The sequence below is a fragment of the Narcine bancroftii genome, chromosome 10, assembly GCF_036971445.1.
Source record: "Narcine bancroftii isolate sNarBan1 chromosome 10, sNarBan1.hap1, whole genome shotgun sequence".
Classification (NCBI taxonomy): Eukaryota; Metazoa; Chordata; class Chondrichthyes; order Torpediniformes; family Narcinidae; genus Narcine; species Narcine bancroftii.
In genome coordinates this window covers 55,499,099-55,517,632 of record NC_091478.1, presented here as the reverse complement: position 1 = coordinate 55,517,632, position 18,534 = coordinate 55,499,099, and the positions used below count along the sequence as shown (strand labels likewise).

Below are 18,534 nucleotides of genomic sequence, written 5' to 3'. Positions count from 1 at the left end.
CCACAGCCCGCGTTGGACCCCACAGCCCTCACACTGTGCTGGAATGCAACCCCATTGTAAGTTGAGGATTACATATATAATACAAATATTTACATATGGACAAATTAACTGAAGTAGATATATATTGAAAAATCCACACTCAATAATGCATTATTATGTATGAACTTATGGGTTCATAACTAACTCTATTATGTATGAACTTATGGGTCCACAGACGAAAAGTTTTGGATTTTGGATAAGGAGTACTTGTTTTCAAGCACTTGTCCTTACCTGTCCAACAAAGGCAGAAAATGCTTTGGTGCTGTCCCGTCCAGCTGCTGCTGAGTGATACAGATTTACCCATTCCCTTAATAAATACTCTGCCTTCTCACGAAGCCCAGGTGGATCATCATATTCGGAGGCCTGTGATATCCCAGAATGCATCATAAAATTAGGGCCTCCATGCGCACGATCCATCATAGCTTCATAATTAGCTCTAAGGAGATCCATGAGCTGTGGCAATCTGTTTTTAAAACAAATGAGAGTTATTGAAGACAGAAAAACACCACCTCAAAATCATGTTGGAAATTCAACATCATTATTCATCTTGTTTAAGTGTCACATCCACACTAACATATGCCATTCACATTTCTGTGAACCCAAATACCAATATTCTTGAATACCAAGGAAATTAGGAGCTGAGAACACAGATGAAAAGAAAAAAATTTCAGAGTGATGGTTGAAGACCAGGTCAATTAAATATGTTTAAGATGTTTGATGATAGCCAGCTAAACAAGAAATATCCTGCCTATGCACCACCAGTAAAACTTGGTCAATTACTAATATCAAAACTAATAGGTTCAGGAAAAAAAAAAAGCAACGAATAAGGAAAAATATTAATAAAGACCAAAGGTAATTGATCTAATTTTGAAAATAATTTTAAAAGAACCGCAACCAGGGACAACATCTTTCCACTGCAGCAAAATGAGCCTTCTAGCAATCAGGGATTGAGATGGAGTCAAAATTAAGATTAGTTATATACTTCTCTCTTTTTTAAAATCCATAACATGGATAATAAGTATCTTGTTTATCATTGCTTACTATCTGTAATCTTAATTTACTGTTACCTGAACATTATATCATATGTATCTGATATGTTTTTTTTCGCAAAAACTAATGAAAAGATTGAAAAAGAAATTTGGTTTACTTCATCCTGAAAGGAATGGATTGCAATTAGCATCTAAAACCTGATCCTAACACTTACCCTTCAGGTGCATTTCCTCGGGAATGGGCACTAATCCTCATAAGTGTTTCAATAGTGTTGAATAAATCTGCTTCAGTGACATGGCTAATACTTCTCTCATCAACCAAGAGAATCTTCACTAACTGCATGGCAAAGGCTACAGCCATGTAGTTCAGGCCATTCTCCATAGACTGAAAGAATGAAAAACATTGCCATTAAATCAAAAATAAACCACAACATGCATTATACAAAAAATAAATCAGGAACACACCAGCATTTCAATTTTGCAAAAGGCTAGCTGGTTCTGTAGTTAGGTTGAAGAATTCAGGTATAATGGTATTAGCTATTTTTGAGACTCGTCAATCTCCCTCAAGAGTCAAGAGCTCACACAGTTAGAGCATCATAATCTGAAATTATCTCTTCATAAGAGAGCCCTAACAGATGGGAAAATGTAACTGACTGGAGTGAACTAACTAAGTGAACTGCTTGCCATGCAGCTGCAGTCTATGATCCATTTCTTTGGCAGTGTGGTTGGGTGACTACATCAAACCCTACTACAAAATTTCAGCCAAAAAATCTGTATGTTAAAATTCAGACATGTAATGATTAAACATTGTAAACAGCATTATAAAAAAAAACTAATAGTAATTTTAATTTACACATCATTAATTTTTTGGCATAAAGCATGCTCATTATAAAGCTGCCAAAAATCACAAGAAATTAAGAGTTGAGAGTTCTGACAATTTATTTAAAGAGATGGAGACTTGAAGAATCCTGTAGTTGGGCACACATAACAACTTTGTATCCCATTTCCTCTTCTGAGGACAGTTTCTGTAATTGTGAAAATTACAACTATGCTCTCATTATTAGCTTACACTGTCCTATGACCAAAGAGGAGGACAAGGAGCCCATGACACGGTTTTGAGAACCTTAGGTCATGCATCCAGAGCACAGAGAACCCCAGAGTCAGCAGCAAGAACACATCACCTCTCAACTACCCAGCCACCTGCCCATCAGCCACTTCTTGCCCCATCTATGGGAAAATCTGGAGTTCCCACATTGATCTCATGACTCGGAAAACTGGAGGAAGGAATTGCCTTGGAAGAATTTCCTTAAAATGTACCAAACCAGTCAGCATTCTTTTATTCAGAAATGCCATAACAAGTTTAATCTTGTTGCTATTGCAGTAATTGCTGTATGACTTAAAATTTCTTGATTGAAAAGTCTCTCTTTTCAAAGGTATATAACTTTATAAAGCATTTAAAATATAAACATCAGTATATTTAAAACATTAGACACAGTTATCTGTCTTCAAGGATTTTGTTTGATTTTAATCCACCTTCAATAAAGTTGTTTATTAATGTAACCAAATAGCACTCCTTTGTCTCAGATTTTCATGGGATAGTGCAGATTCTGAAGCTTTTCCTTGGCTTGGAGCTTTGAAATAACAGGATAAATGTTTTGCCCAAAAATAGGGTGGTTCAATGGTCACTGTAAATTGTCCCCAGTGTATAGGTGAATATAGAAGCAGGAAGAATGTGGAGAGAATTTAACAAATAGGATTTACAAATAATTTATTAAATTGGTAGTTGATAACTCAGATTTGTTGGACTGAAGGGCATTTCAGCGATATATTGCTATGGCTCTAACAACTGTTGAATTCAGAAGCTTGTAATATCCTAAATACTAAATGTAGAAAGCTGTAAGAATGAACATCAGATTATGACTTGTACCAAAATGTATCTGAGGTACACTGTTCACAAGTGAAAGAAAAGCACAGGAATCTTTGGCAGAACATTTTGCCATTGATTTAATAAAAGCAATGTAGAGTACTGAATACAATACACCAGCTTTATTCATCTTTACATGCTGGCCTGCATGTCCTTACCTGGGCTAAGTGAATATCATACTGCTGCATGTTCACTAGATGATGTCTAATGAGCAATTCCACAGCATCCACATTATACTTGTACTCATCACGGCATTCAATTAGGCACCTATTGAAATAAACAAGGAATCAGTTACAACCTAGTGAGATCAAATTAGTCTTAACTGAGGCCTGGTACATATATAATTGTTTGTACTGTACATTTAAGTTTGCATGAAATAATGATTTCTCATCATACTTTGATGAAGAGCACAAGCCCAAAACGTCATTTCTGTATCTTTACCTTCGCTACATAAAGGACCCTGTTTGACCTGCTGAGCTTCTCCAGCATTTGGTGTTTTTATTCTCATCATCACTTGCTCTTCTTTTCTTTAGGGCCTCTTGCACACCCAAGATTTTTTCTGCCTTACCACTGGTGGTGGAGTCACTAAAAATGGAATTTGTTCAACCTCTTTACACTTCAACCATATCCTCCTCCTTTGTCGGTCCTCTAAAACCTACGCCAAACAAGATTTACCACTTAATATTTTGTTCTAACCTGTGCATTATTTGATTTGATAACTTTTGGTTTTAAAGCAATCTTGTGTCATTGGACATCGATAATTCACATGTATGCTTTGCACCAGAATTTCCAATTAAACCAGCATTAAAAGTGAATAAATTATACAGTGTTTTAGCCCACTAATAATAAACAAATGTTTTTGTAAATTCAAAAACACCTGCCTTTCACCAGTAAACAGTTTATGTGTAAAATTCCATGTCTCATAGCAATATTTTCCATTGGAGGATGCATAAAAATCAAGCTTAATGCAAAGGTGCTCCAAAGTTTTCTGTTACATCTGAAGATTATAACTTGGAGGAGCAACACCTACATTCCTCCACCCACATGGCATCAACATCGACTTTACAGGTTTCTGCTACACCACTCCCTGTTCTCCCTCTCTACCCTATCTCTCTGTCTTCTTTCCTTCAGCTCTCCATCCCCTTCCCTCCATTCACAGAGCTACCACCCCTCCATTTTCTGTTGTGCCCTCCCTCTTTTATACACCCATTACCTATTTCTTGTGGGCCTGTACTCCTCCCTCTGCCTCACCACCCCCCTCCCCACCATTTTATTCAGATGCCTGCCTGTATCCTTGCTGTATAAAGTATGCTGTTTTATCTGCTGAGGCTCCCCAGCTTTGTGTTTTTACTTTGATTCAACATTGTTTTTAGTTTTTCAATTCACTCTTAATTTCAATTTACAAAGAAACCAGACAAATCTGAAATATGGGTATCTCTACTATTTCTCAAATTAGTCTTCAAATGTTTTTCAGTGATGATTCAGTAGGTGCTTTCAAATTGCAGCACCCGGGTGCAGGATGCACCTTTCAAATCGCAGCCAGATCTACCTGCAAAATGACTAACCCGGCGACTTAAGAAGGATCCCACCCCTGTGATGACGTGTCATGTACTAATGGAAAATATCGGCCATCAGTCTCTTCTCCACCCCCCCCCCCCCACCCCCCGAGGATGCCTCAGTTCGTGGCAGCTGAACATCGCGGCCCTCTCACGATAGCAAGTTCTTTCCACCCAATCATGGCAGCGGCCAATCTCCACCCCTGATTGCGGCAGTGGCCCCACTTCTACCCGATTGCAGCAGCAATCTCTCTCCTCCCCCAGTTGCGGCCCTCCACTCTTAGAACTCCCCCACTTTGCAACAGCGGCACCTCTGTCAGGGGGTTTCACTGTGATGCAGGCACGCAAGTGCTGATGTCACCAGAATAACCAGGTCGCCCATTTCCCCTTTCAAACCACAGGAGCAGGATGACCGTGTAAGTTTTACTGGGTTCCTTGACCACCGCTGAGATAGGTCAGGGACCCGGTTGGGTTCTGACCAGGTTGACTCTGTTGGACCCATTCATATCACCATGTAACTGGTCACTAACTGTGCAAACTGCCTGGTTAACCCTATTTTACATTCAACTTGGTGTCCTGTGACAAAGTTGCAAAAGCGATTAACTATCACATCACTTTTCGTGCCTTGTAAATTACGTACCTTGTAATTTTATTGTTACACCACTGAGATCCATAGGCACGCCCATCCTGCAGAGCTTTCAAAACTAATAAATGGCATTCCCGGTATCGAAGCAAGAGGTCTGGGTCTGCACCACTGGTGGCATCTAGCAGTCCCTCCACAGCCTTCAATTAAAGGGAGTGTCACACATCATATTCATGCACAATCATTTGGATACCAAGAAACTACAAAATCATAGCCTGCATAATCATAGATTTCAGTTTCAAGTTTGTTACATGCACCAAGGTGCAGTAAAAAGTTTGTTAGAGTTGTACAGAATAGAAACAGGTTTTGTGGATCACTGTCCATGCTGATCTTTTTCATGTCTACACTAATCTCACTTGCTTATGTACCATCTGTATTTAAGTGCAAGTCAAATGCCTCTTAAATATGATTGAACAAGTTCACCAGTTCCTCAAGCACCAACTTTGAATAACAACCACACTGTGCAAAAAAAAATCTTTCCTTCAAATCTCATTTATCTTTTCCCCTCACCTTAAATCTATGCCCTCTTGTTTTTGCTACTCCTACCAATGGGAAAAGGATTCAGACTGTCGATCCCACCTATGCCTCAATCCTTTATACTTCTTTCAGGTCACTCCAAGGAAACAAACTTAACCTATCCAATCAATACTCCAAGTGCGATCCAACCTGTAAGGATGCAATATCATGTCCCGACTTTTATATTTAATGCCCTTTCCCATGAAGGCAAGCATGCTATAGGCTTTCTTCACCAACCTAACATTCAAAATTATTTCATGTACTGTCACTTTCAGGAAGCCATGGATTGAACCTCAAGTTCTGATCAACACTCCTTAGTGCCCTACTATTTACCCTCTATATTTCTGTGTGGGGTATTATGTCCAATGAAGATAATTGGGCAGCACGGTTAGCAGAGTGGTTGGTGCAATGCTATACAACACTAGTGATCCAGGTTTGAATCTGGTGCTGTCTGTAAGGCTTTTGTTTGTTTTCCCAGTGTCTGCATTTTGATTTCCTCCGGGAGTGCTGGTTTCTTCCCTCTCTTGAAAAACAAAAGATTTGTAGGTGAACTTGTGTGTTTCGGGGGCACGGGCTCATAAGTTGGAAAGGCAATGCTATACAGCGCTAGTGATCCTGGTTTCAATCTGGTGCTGTCTGTAAGGCATTTGTTTGTTTTCCCAGTGTCTGCATTTTGGTTTCCTTCGGGAGTGCTGGTTTCTTCCCTCTCATGTTGTATGTGTAAATTAAAAAATTTAAAAAGAGATGAACAAGAAGAATGATGACAACAGCATTGTAGACACTGTCTTGGTGAACTTTATCAAGGGCTTTGACAAGGTCATGCACAACAGACTGGTTTGGAAGGTCAGATCGCATAGGATCAAGGGCAAACTGGCAATTTGCAACCCAAATTGATGGTAGGAGGCAAAGGGTGATAGTGGATCAGTTACTTCAGTTGGAGTCCTGATCAGTGGTGTGCTGCAGGGAATTTTGTCATCAATATTAATGACCAGGATGACCATTAGTATGTTTACAGATGACTCAAAATCATTCAAGTTTATTATCATCCAAATGTACAACTCCATGAAACAGCATTCTTGTGTCCTTAGTGCAAAACCATGCAAACATACACAAAGACATAATACACAATGTATATACAGATATAATAAATTGTATTTAATTAAATTGTAAAGTCTCGGAGGGGTTGTATGAGCAATTCATCAGACATTCAGCATTGTCACTGTCTGCAATAAGCTGTTTCTCAGCCTGGTGATTCTGGCTCTGATCCTCCTGTATCTCTTTCCTAACGAGAATAACTGGAAGATGCTACACGTGGGAAGAGGACCTCATCGATTTTGCAAGCTCTCTTCAGACAATGAAGACGTAGATCACATGGTGGGGGAAAGCTGCTCTTATGGACTTGTGGATTGACCTCCAATCTAATGCCCTACAGCAACTGTACCACAGTGTGATACACCCAACCAGGATGCTCTTGATAAAGCTGCCATAGAAAGTTGACTGGATGGCAGCCAGTAGCTTTGCCTGTCTCAGTCTTCTCAGAAAGTGAAGTCACTATTGTGCCTTCCTGACTAGAGATGAGATCATGAAGGTCACTTCTTAAGTAGACTCTGATGAAATTGGTGCTCATTCCTCTCTCCATTACTGAGTTATAAATATGTAGTGGAAGGAAGGTGTCCCCCAGATTTCAGATTTATAGTCAGAGTACATACATGACATCACATACAACTGAGATTCCTTTTTCCTGTGAGCGTGGTAGAATTACCATTAATTGGTAGTGCAAAAAATAAAATGTACACAGTGTAAACATGTAAACAAATAACCGTAAACAGGCAATGAATGTAAACAAACTGTCTGTACAATACAGAGAGAAAGAAAATCAATCAAGTGCACAAGTCCTTAAATAAGTCTGATTGAGTTTGTCATTGAGGAGTCTGATGTTGAAGGGATAGCAGCTGTTCCTGAACCTGGTGGTGCGAGTCTTGTGCCATCTATACCTCTTCCCTGATGGCAGCAGCGAGAATAGAGATGTGCTGGGTGGTGTGGGTCTTTGATGATTGCTACTGTCCTCCGACAGCAGCATTCCTTGGAAGTGTACTCAATAGTGGGGAGGGTTTTGCCTGAGATGTCTTGGGCTGTGTCCACTACCTTTTGGAGGGCTTTACGCTCCATTACCAGACCGTGATGCAGCTGGTCAGCACACTTTCCACCAAACCTCTGTAAAAATTTGCCAGGGCTTCTGGGGTCATATCGAACCTCCGCAAATTCCTGAGGAAGTAGAGGCGCTGACCTAATTTCTTCACGATGCCTTTGGTGTGTTAGGTCCAGGAAAATCCTCCGAGATAGTGACTCCCAAGAACCTAAATTTGCTCTCCCTCTCCACCTCTGATCCATCAAGGATCACTGGATTGTATACCTCTAGGTTTCCTTTCCTGAAGTCAACAATCTGCTTCTTAGTTTTGGTGGCATTGAGTGCAAGTTTGTTGGTGCACCATTCAGCCAAGTTTTCAATCTCCCACCTATATGCTGACTCATCACCTTTCTTCATAAGACCCACGACAGTGGTAGCATTGGCACATTTGTAGATAGTGTTATTGTTGCACCAAGCTACACAGTCATAGGTGTAAAGTGAGTAGAGCAGGGGGCTTCTACCTGGTCCTCCTGAAGAACAATCATCTCCTTTGCCTTGTTCGCATCGTAGCATTTCATGAGATTTTACACCTCTTTTCTGTAGTATGACTCAGCGTTGTTGCTGATTTTATTTGGTGGTAATAATGTGTATGGGATATAATGGTATAAATTGGGTGTATAATGGATAGTGAAGAAGTTATCCAACATCTACATCAGTGGTTTTCAAACTTTTTCTTGCCACTCACATAGCACTAAGTATTCCCTTTGCTATCGGTGCTTTGTGTTCAGTAAGGGATTGCTTAAGGTGGTATGTGAGTGGCAAGAGAAAGTTTGAAAACCACCGTTTTAATTGTACCTCACTGACTCGTTATGTGCACGGTTTCATAACTCCAAAGGAAATGGGCCAATGGCTATTGAGGCTAGAACAGTGGTCCTCAATCTTATTTTCCCCCACTCACATACCACCTTAAGTAATCCCTTACTAATCACAGAGCATCTATGGTGTAGAAATTACTTAAGGTAGTATGTGAGTGGAAAGAAAAAGTTTGGAAACCACTGATATAGATGAACTGGAAAAGTGGGCCAAGGAATGGCAAATAGAATTGAACTCAGACAAGTGTGAGGTGTTACACTGTGGTAGGATAAACCAGGGCAGAACTTGTACAGTGAATTGAAGGGCCCTGAGAAATAATGTACAGGTATCTATGAAAGTGGTGATGCACATAGACAAGATAGCGAAGGAGGTATTTGCCTTTATTAGTCAGGGCGTTGAGTACAGGAGCAAGGATGGCATGGTGAGCATGCAATTTGTCACCCACCCCTATAGGAAAGATATCATTAAGTTTGAAGGTTTCTAGAGAAAAGAAAATCTTGTTTTTTGACAATAGACTTGAATGAGACTGGATAGGCTGAAACTTTTTATCTTTAATAACCCAATTCAAGTGTTGATCCATACTCTTAAGCTCATATGATGTGCATCTGAGGCTTCTTGCATTAAATATGTTTGAGGCTGCCAGCTCTCATGGCCTCTACCCCTCTCTGCTGCGCTGGACTTACTTGATTTATCTTATTCTTTATGTACCACACTTACCCCTCTGCCAAATTAATTTAAATCTCCCTGTAGCATGAGCAAACCTCCCTACATCTGGTTTAGATGCAATCACTTTTCTCATCCATCCCAGAAACTATCTCAATGATCCAAGCACCTAAAGTCCCTCCTTCACCAACAGTGCTTTAGCCATATTCGGCCCACCAACTCTATTTCTTCCCTCACTAACATACGTTACAAGGATTAATCCTGTCATTACTCCCCAAGAGATCATGTCACCTTCTGCCTAACTATCTAAGCACTCTGCAGCACCTCCACCCTCTACCTACTTGGGTCGTTAGTAAACATGCACTACAACCTCTGGCTTTTCTCCCTTCCCCATCAGAATGCCCTGAAGATATCCTGACCTCAGGAGTCTTACCACTTCTGACTGATCCCCTTATTAGTGAGATTTTCACCACTACTGCGTGACAAGACCCTGCTGTGCACCAGAGACAATCGTGGTGCCAGACTCAACTGCTGCTTTTCTGAGGTGCCATCTCTCTAACTATATCCAAAACAGTCTACCTGTTTGAGAGGGGAATATCTAATCATTGAAACAAAAGCAGAAATCATCCAAACTAAAAAGCCATTAGCAATGCTTTAAATATTCAAATAATTGTGATAACTCAGTTGCTAAATGATTGAATTAGGAGATTAGCAGAGGATTTACCTTCTGCAGGAGACCAAGAGCAGCAATAGCATCACGCGAGTTCCTGGCCATTACCACAGCTTCCAGTAAATTACGAAGTGCCTGAGCCTGAGGGTTCATGGCCAGAGATGGTGGTATTGCATGCAGATGTTGCTCCAGCTCTGTGATGCACTTGTCATATATCTGCGCAATATCATCAGTTGCCCACGCTTGCTATGAAAAAAAGATCCAAGTGTGAAAGACATCACTGGTTTTCTTCAACCCATCAGGAAAACATTGTTCACAGTTAGTATGCAAAGAGACTCCCACAACATAGGTTCTTTACAGAAAGACTATCAACCAGAATTTATGTTGTAATCATTGAAAACAAATATTGAAGCAGCAGCAAAACTCTGAACTAAAAACTATCAATGTAACCAAATGATTTTAAATTTTCTGTATTTCTTGCTTCAGAATGTTTATGAGGAACTTGAACTTCAATAATGAGGAACTCAAAAAGATGGTTGATGTTTTACTTTAAATAGTGGCAAAAAATGCATTCTGTAAAACTTCAATCAATTTCCAAAGGTAAAATTGTCCTCACTCTCTTAAAAGATGAAGGTGATCACCTTGTCTCCACTTCAGGGGACAAGCTATCCACTAATATCTATTGCAAACCCACCAACTCCTGTATCTACCTGGATATATCTCTTCCCATCCTGGCCCTTACAAGGATGACATTCTTTTCTCACAATTCCGTCCCAGGATAAGACCTTCCACTCCAGGACATCCAAAATGAGACCTTTCTGTAACAAACATAGATTTTCCGTGACTGTTATCAATAAAGCCAACACTTGCATTTCCTCGGACTTCTGCCCTTACTTCATCTTCCCCTGATAGGACATGGACAGAATCTCAGGTCCTCAATTTCCACTCCACCAGTCCCCAAATCTGAATTTCCTCCAACACATTATCCCACTGTGAACTTCATCTTCCCCTCTCCACTTATCACAGGGATCAGACTCTCCAAAACTTCCTGGTCAACATTCATCCCCAGCCAACCATCCACCTGCATTGGTACTTCCCACTGTGACTAAAGAGTGCTAAACTTGTCCCGACATCTCATCCCTCACCTCCATCCAGGGCCACAAATGTGCCTTCCATGTGAGGAAGAGCTTTATCAGAACATCGTCCAACCTGATCTACTGCAATCTACAGTCTTGCCTCTTCTACATTGGCAAGACCAAATGCAGATTGGGTGACCATTTCACCAAGAATGGATCGAAACAACCTTCCTGTGACCAACTACTTTGACGCCAATATTTCCTACATTTCCCTCCTCTGCCTTATTATGGCTAAAAGTAAAGTCAAGGAACAACAGAACATATCCCTCTTGAACAGCCTTAGGAATAATACTACCGTAGCGACCTGTGGCCCTACTCTGCGGCCCGACACAAGTAGCGATGTGCAAAAACGATGATCGACCAGGCAACACGGGCCTAGACAGGCTTCTTCCATAGGCCACAATGGCAACAAAGGAAACAGACCAATCAGCGGAGTGTAGGCCACACCCACTGACCATGTAGCAGCAAGGCTAAGCCAGCCTATAAAAGGCAGAGCGAATGACCCAATAAATCAGTACTTTTTGTACTCTTGAGTGTGCAGGTCTTCTCTAGAGCTCTAACTGCAGCCACATGCCACCTTGGTGACCCTGACAGGATCAAATGCAATTTGGACCAGAGGTTGGATGAGCAACCTTCCAACCTTCTGGACGTCACAACCACGGGTGTGGTTCCAAAAGGCCGAAGCACAATTCTCCATTTGACATACCAGAGCAAGGGAAGTATGTGGCCCTCAAAGAGTTATAAAACCGCACGTTTGGGCTCTTGAAGTGCGAATGCATGAACCGACTGGGGGACAGGGCCCCTTCTGCCTTCATGAGTGACACGCTTGCTTTAACTGATGGGCACACACCTTGCCTGCTCTTCGAGCAGAATTTTCAGAGCGATTACTGGAGGACATCCGGCTGCTGATCGTGGAGGACTTCAGTGAACCCAGAAATGTAGCTGCCTGAGCAGCCGTACTCTGGTCGGCGAAAAGGGACTCATGCAGAATGTTGAAGCAAGAGACTACACCTCAGCTACAACGAGCGACAAGACAGCCAACCAACCGGCCAGCGGATCCCACTGGTTAGCAATACTGTTTCAATCATCAACGGTGGGGGCTCCAAAGCCTGTCGATGCCCCTTCCCCTCCACGTTCCAGGGAAACGCCAGAACTGACCATTGGTGATCGCTACGGTGACCGGCCTACAATACAGTCTCCTGCACGTTCAGGACTCCTTGTCGGGCCACTGGTTCCTGGTAGACACCATTCTTTTCTGCTTCCAAGTTTGATACCCGCAATGGAAGTGTGAGCCTGGGCCTGAGGGCGGCCGACAATTTGGACATTCAGACTTTTGGTACCCGCACCACATCCCTCCTCTTCGGGAACAACCAGTTGACCTGGAAATTCACACTGGCAACCGAACGACAGCCACTCCTGGGGACAGATTTCCTCAGGGCACACTTCCTATTGGTGGATGTCAAGGGGCATAGACTGGTGCATGCCAAAACTTTTCAGACCCTCTCTCTTGAGGGAACAAAACTTACTGCACCCCCCTTCTACACTCAGTAACTGACACCGATAACAAGTTCACTCAGATTGTGACCAAATTTCCTTCCATTACAATGCCTCACTTTATCTCGGCAGAACCTAAACTCAGAGGGCCTGTCCTTTCACGCCAGGGTGGACTGCTATCCCCCCGAGAAACTCAACCTCACAAAGGAGAAGTTTTGAAAAATGGAAGAACTTGGTATCGTGCAGTGCTCCGATAGTTCCTGGGCCTCCCCACTCCACATGGTGCCCAAGGCGGCAGGAGGTGGAGACCTTGCAGGGATTACTGCTGCTTCAATGAGGCCATCATGCTGGATAGATATCCAGTGCCCCACATCTAGGACCACCGCCAACCTGAAAGGGGCATGGATTTTCTCAAAGGTGGATCCCATCAGGGGCTAAATACAAGATCCTGGTCCACCAACAGGATATTACCAAAACTGCATATTACCATCACCCCTTTTGGACTGTTCAGATTTATCAGAATGCCATATGGACTGAAAAACGCTGCTCAAAGCTTCCAAAGACTGATGGACCCAGTGGGCCAGGACCTCAAGTTTACATTCATATACTTGGATGACATTCTGATAGCTAGCCGCAACCATGCATGCGGCCCACATAAGGCAATTATGCACCTGCCTGAGCACATTTGGTTTGACACTCAACTAGCCAAGTACCAATTTGGGCGAGAAGAAATCAATTTCCTGGGGAACAGAATAAATAAAGATTGGGGGATAGGGCCCAAGAAGGTGAAGGCCACCCTGTATTTTGCAAAGCCAACTTCAGTAAAAGGCCTTCAAAAGTTCACCAGTATGGTTAACTTTTATTACCGCTTCATATTGGTAGTGGCCCACATCACGCGACTTTTATTCTCCCTATGTTGGGTCATAAAAGAAAAATTGAATGGGCTCAGGAAGCATCAGAGGCTTTTCTGAAAACCAAAGATGCCCTGGACCACGACACCCCCTTGGTGCATCCAAGGATAGCCCTCACAGTGGACACCTCCAAAACTGCAGTTGGGGTGGGGGGGGAGGGAGTACTTGAGCGGTTGGTCGATGGACAATGGCAGCGTCTAGCAGGCACATCCGACCACCTTTGATCAAGAGATCCTGGCGTTATACCTGGTGGCCTGACACTTCAGGTATTTCCTGGAGGGCAGACAGTTCCTGATCTTTACAGACCACAAGCTACTACACACTTTTGCTTTCAGCAAAGTATTAGACCCATGGTTGGCCAGACAACAAAGGCACCTATCCAATATATCTGAGTTCTCCACAGACATCAAACCCATTGCTGGGAAAACAAACATGGTAGCTGACACACTATCCATACCTCAGACAGAGGGGTTCAGTTCACTTGAGGCCTTTGGGCAGCCTTAGCCAACACCCTGGGACCACAACTCCACCATACCATGACGTACCACCCTCAGGTCAATGTGTTGGTGCAAAGGTTTGCAAGGCACCTCAAAGTAGCTCTCATGGCCCGGCTCACAGACCCTAATTGGACTGACGAACTCCCATGGGTCCTCCTGGGCATTCGCACCGCTCCCAAAGAGGATTTTGATGTAGCAGTAGTGGAAATGTTCTACAGTGCACATCTGGCGAATTCCTGGCCAAAAACACGGATGGTGGCCTTGATTTGCCTGCACTTCCGAAAGCACCCAGCCAGGCCAAACCTTTGACCCTAAAAATTTGAAAGGACTGCAGACACATCTTTGTGAGGTGAGGGGCTCACCGAGGGCTGCTTCAATGGCCTTATGAAAAGTCCTACTGGGTGCTCAAGCACAATGGGTCCACCTCTCTGCTAGACATCGGAGGCAGGGAGGAGACATTCACGATCGACTGTCTCAAACCAGTACATTTGGACTCTAGCCAGCTGGTCACCCATGCAGCCCCATGACGCAGAGTCAGGCCTCCCAAGGATAGAGCTTACACATGGATCGCCTAGTCTGTAGCCCGACACAAGTAGCGATGTCTGAACAAGACAAATGAGCAGGCAGCACGAGCCTAGAAAGTCTTCTTCCATAGGCCACAATGGCAATGGAGGAAACTGACCAATCGGCGGATCGTAAAGCCACAAATCAGTGATCAGCGGAGTGTAGGCCACACCTGCTGATGATGTAGTAACAAGGCTCAGCTGACCTATAAAAGGCAGAGTAAATGACCTAATAAATCAGTACTGTTTGTACTCTCGAGTGTGCATGTTTTCTCTAGAGCTCTAACCCAGAGCTATAACTGCAACAACACCATGAACTTTTTTTAAAATTAAGGTAACCCCAATCCTCATCTGATTCCAGTTTCCATCTCTTCTTTACCTTCTTCTGTAGTTGTTTATTTTCTCTCTATGCCTCTTTCCTAATGGTTTCTCCTTCTACCTGTACCTTCACCTTGCATCCTATATTTTATCATTCTCCCCCACCTTCTTTCCCTTTATGCAATATTTTCACCTATTCTGTCTTGATATAAGGTTCAGACCTGAAAAGTTGACTAATCCTTTCTACCCAAGGATACTGTCTATCCTCCTGAGTTCCTCCTGCAATTCCTTCCTCTGCCCAAGATTTCAGCATCTGCAGCTTTTGTGTTTCTGAGATTTAATCTATTTCAAATTGCTTTCTCTATCTTTTTATTCAATGAATCCTGACAGTACTGTTCAAAATTGCAAAACAGTACTTAATCGTGCCTTGCACAAATCTGCAATTAACCAGGAGAATTTCAAAAATGAGAGAAAAAAATTTAACAGTATTTCATAAAGCCTCAAATACCTGCATGGGCTTGGCCAAGAAGCCTGTGGGCTGTGATATGTCATTGCTGGGTAGAAATCCTGGGATGTTGCGTGCAAACTCTTCATATACAGCTAGTTGTTTGGGATCAACACCACCCACCTAAAAATAACAAAATAAGACGAAGCCATTCATACCCCTTAGCACAAAGTTATTATTGAAAACTTGTTGAACAAAAAAAAGCTGAAAGAAGCTAACAACTCCTATAGTGATTTACATAACAATCAAGTCATAATGCAGAAGTTATGAATGAAGCATTAGTCTGATTAACTCTAATGCACGGGGTGAACACTGGGGGGGGGGGGGGGCGAGAGGCGAGAGGGAGGAAAAAGTAAGGACTCAGCGAACAATAATCTGTAAAAAGGGAGGAATGTTCCCCTTTTCCACTTGGTTAATATGAGTTTGTAAAATTATAAATAAAATTTTCCAAAAAAAAATTAAGTTGCAAAAGGACAGAGGGAATTACATCAAGATTATTCTTTGCAATTTTCAAGAAAGCATATAATTGCTATAGAAATTTCCTTTCATTGACACACAAAGAGCTATATTGTTCTGCTACAAAATCTTGCTTAACTCAAATCTCTTCTTTCTTTGGCTTGGCTTCGCGGACGAAGATTTATGGAGGGGGTAAAAAGTCCACGTCAGCTGCAGGCTCGTTTGTGGCTGACAAGTCCGATGCGGGACAGGCAGACATGATTGCAGCGGTTGCAGGGGAAAATTGGTTGGTTGGAGTTGGGTGTTGGGTTTTTCCTCCTTTGCCTTTTGTCAGTGAGGTGGGCTCTGCGGTCTTCTTCAAAGGAGGTTGCTGCCCGCCAAACTGTGAGGCGCCAAGATGCACGGTTTGAGGCGTTATCAGCCCACTGGCGGTGGTCAATGTGGCAGGCACCAAGAGATTTCTTTAGGCAGTCCTTGTACCTTTTCTTTGGTGCACCTCTGTCACGGTGGCCAGTGGAGAGCTCGCCATATAACACGATCTTGGGAAGGCGATGGTCCTCCATTCTGGAGACGTGACCCATCCAGCGCAGCTGGATCTTCAGCAGCGTGGACTCGATGCTGTCGACCTCTGCCATCTCGAGTACTTCGACGTTAGGGATGTAAGCGCTCCAATGGATGTTGAGGATGGAGCGGAGACAACGCTGGTGGAAGCGTTCTAGGAGCCGTAGGTGGTGCCGGTAGAGGACCCATGATTCGGAGCCGAACAGGAGTGTGGGTATGACAACGGCTCTGTATACGCTTATCTTTGTGAGGTTTTTCAGTTGGTTGTTTTTCCAGACTCTTTTGTGTAGTCTTCCAAAGGCGCTATTTGCCTTGGCGAGTCTGTTGTCTATCTCATCGTCGATCCTTGCATCTGATGAAATGGTGCAGCCGAGATAGGTAAACTGGTTGACCATTTTGAGTTTTGTGTGCCCGATGGAGATGTGGGGGGGCTGGTAGTCATGGTGGGGAGCTGGCTGATGGAGGACCTCAGTTTTCTTCAGGCTGACTTCCAGGCCAAACATTTTGGCAGTTTCCGCAAAGCAGGACGTCAAGCGCTGAAGAGCTGGCTCTGAATGGGCAACTAAAGCGGCATCGTCTGCAAAGAGTAGTTCACGGACAAGTTTCTCTTGTGTCTTGGTGTGAGCTTGCAGGCGCCTCAGATTGAAGAGACTGCCATCCGTGCGGTACCGGATGTAAACAGCGTCTTCATTGTTGGGGTCTTTCATGGCTTGGTTCAGCATCATGCTGAAGAAGATTGAAAAGAGGGTTGGTGCGAGAACACAGCCTTGCTTCACGCCATTGTTAATGGAGAAGGGTTCAGAGAGCTCATTGCTGTATCTGACCCGACCTTGTTGGTTTTCGTGCAGTTGGATAATCATGTTGAGGAACTTTGGGGGACATCCGATGCGCTCTAGTATTTGCCAAAGCCCTTTCCTGCTCACGGTGTCGAAGGCTTTGGTGAGGTCAACAAAGGTGATGTAGAGTCCTTTGTTTTGTTCTCTGCACTTTTCTTGGAGCTGTCTGAGGGCAAAGACCATGTCAGTAGTTCCTCTGTTTGCGCGAAAGCCGCACTGTGATTCTGGGAGAATATTCTCGGCGACACTAGGTATTATTCTATTTAGTAGAATCCTAGCGAAGATTTTGCCTGCAATGGAGAGCAACGTGATTCCCCTGTAGTTTGAACAGTCTGATTTCTCGCCTTTGTTTTTGTACAGGATGATGATGGTGGCATCACGAAAATCCTGAGGCAGTTTACCTTGGTCCCAACAAAGCTTGAAAAACTCATGCAGTTTGGCATGCAAAGTTTTGCCGCCAGCCTTCCAGACCTCTGGGGGGATTCCATCCATACCTGCTGCTTTGCCACTTTTCAGTTGTTCGATTGCCTTATATGTCTCATCCAGGGTGGGAACCTCATCCAGCTCTAGCCTTAGGGGCTGTTGAGGGAGCTGGAGCAGGGCGGAATCTTGGACTGAGCGGTTGGCACTGAAAAGAGATCGGAAGTGTTCTGACCATCGGTTGAGGATGGAGATCTTGTCGCTGAGGAGGACTTTGCCGTCTGAGCTGCGCAGCGGGCTTTGGACTTGGGGTGAGGGGCCGTACACAGCCTTTAGAGCCTCGTAGAAACCCCTGAAGTCGCCAATGTCCGCGCTGAGCTGGGTTCTCAAATACCTGCTCAGAGAACTGACAGACATGATTGAAAATATAGTCATGAAGAAGGCACCCATTCTAGGACTGGTGAAATGGATGGGAAGCCAGGGCCATTACTGAATATTTAGTGTAGCGGACATTAATTATGTGTTTGTCTGGACATCCGTAAAATCTTTACAGCATTTCCAAAGGTGAAGTTGTTCTAATGTCATTAATTGTTTCCAATTCCATTAAACTTTTCAGCCTAATATCTCACAGGGATAGATAACACGTTGACCTACTTTATTAGCCTGTCATCAATTTAAGGCTATGCTAAAGAAAGCAGCATGGAAAAATACACCAACCAGTGTGTTCAACAGGGATCAGTACTGGGATCTTATCTGTTTGTAATATACATTCATAACTATTTGGATATAAAGAGACATAATTAATACATTTACACATGACAACAAAATACTGAAGT

At 43.2% G+C, this 18,534-nt stretch overlaps 1 protein-coding gene across 8 annotated transcripts in view; it reads right to left on the bottom strand.

Moving 5' to 3' along the window:
- Positions 1 to 18,534, bottom strand: part of cnot1 (CCR4-NOT transcription complex, subunit 1) — a 325,223-nt gene that overhangs the window by 37,400 nt on the left and 269,289 nt on the right. For all 8 annotated transcript variants that reach the window (XM_069900952.1, XM_069900955.1, XM_069900953.1 and 5 more), the window contains 6 exons: positions 15,429 to 15,548; positions 10,056 to 10,247; positions 5,149 to 5,291; positions 3,111 to 3,219; positions 1,244 to 1,413; positions 271 to 502 (listed from right to left, as the gene is read on the bottom strand). In XM_069900952.1, coding sequence (XP_069757053.1) covers positions 271 to 502; positions 1,244 to 1,413; positions 3,111 to 3,219; positions 5,149 to 5,291; positions 10,056 to 10,247; positions 15,429 to 15,548 — 966 coding nt within the window. The remainder of the gene's footprint in view (positions 1 to 270; positions 503 to 1,243; positions 1,414 to 3,110; positions 3,220 to 5,148; positions 5,292 to 10,055; positions 10,248 to 15,428; positions 15,549 to 18,534) is intronic.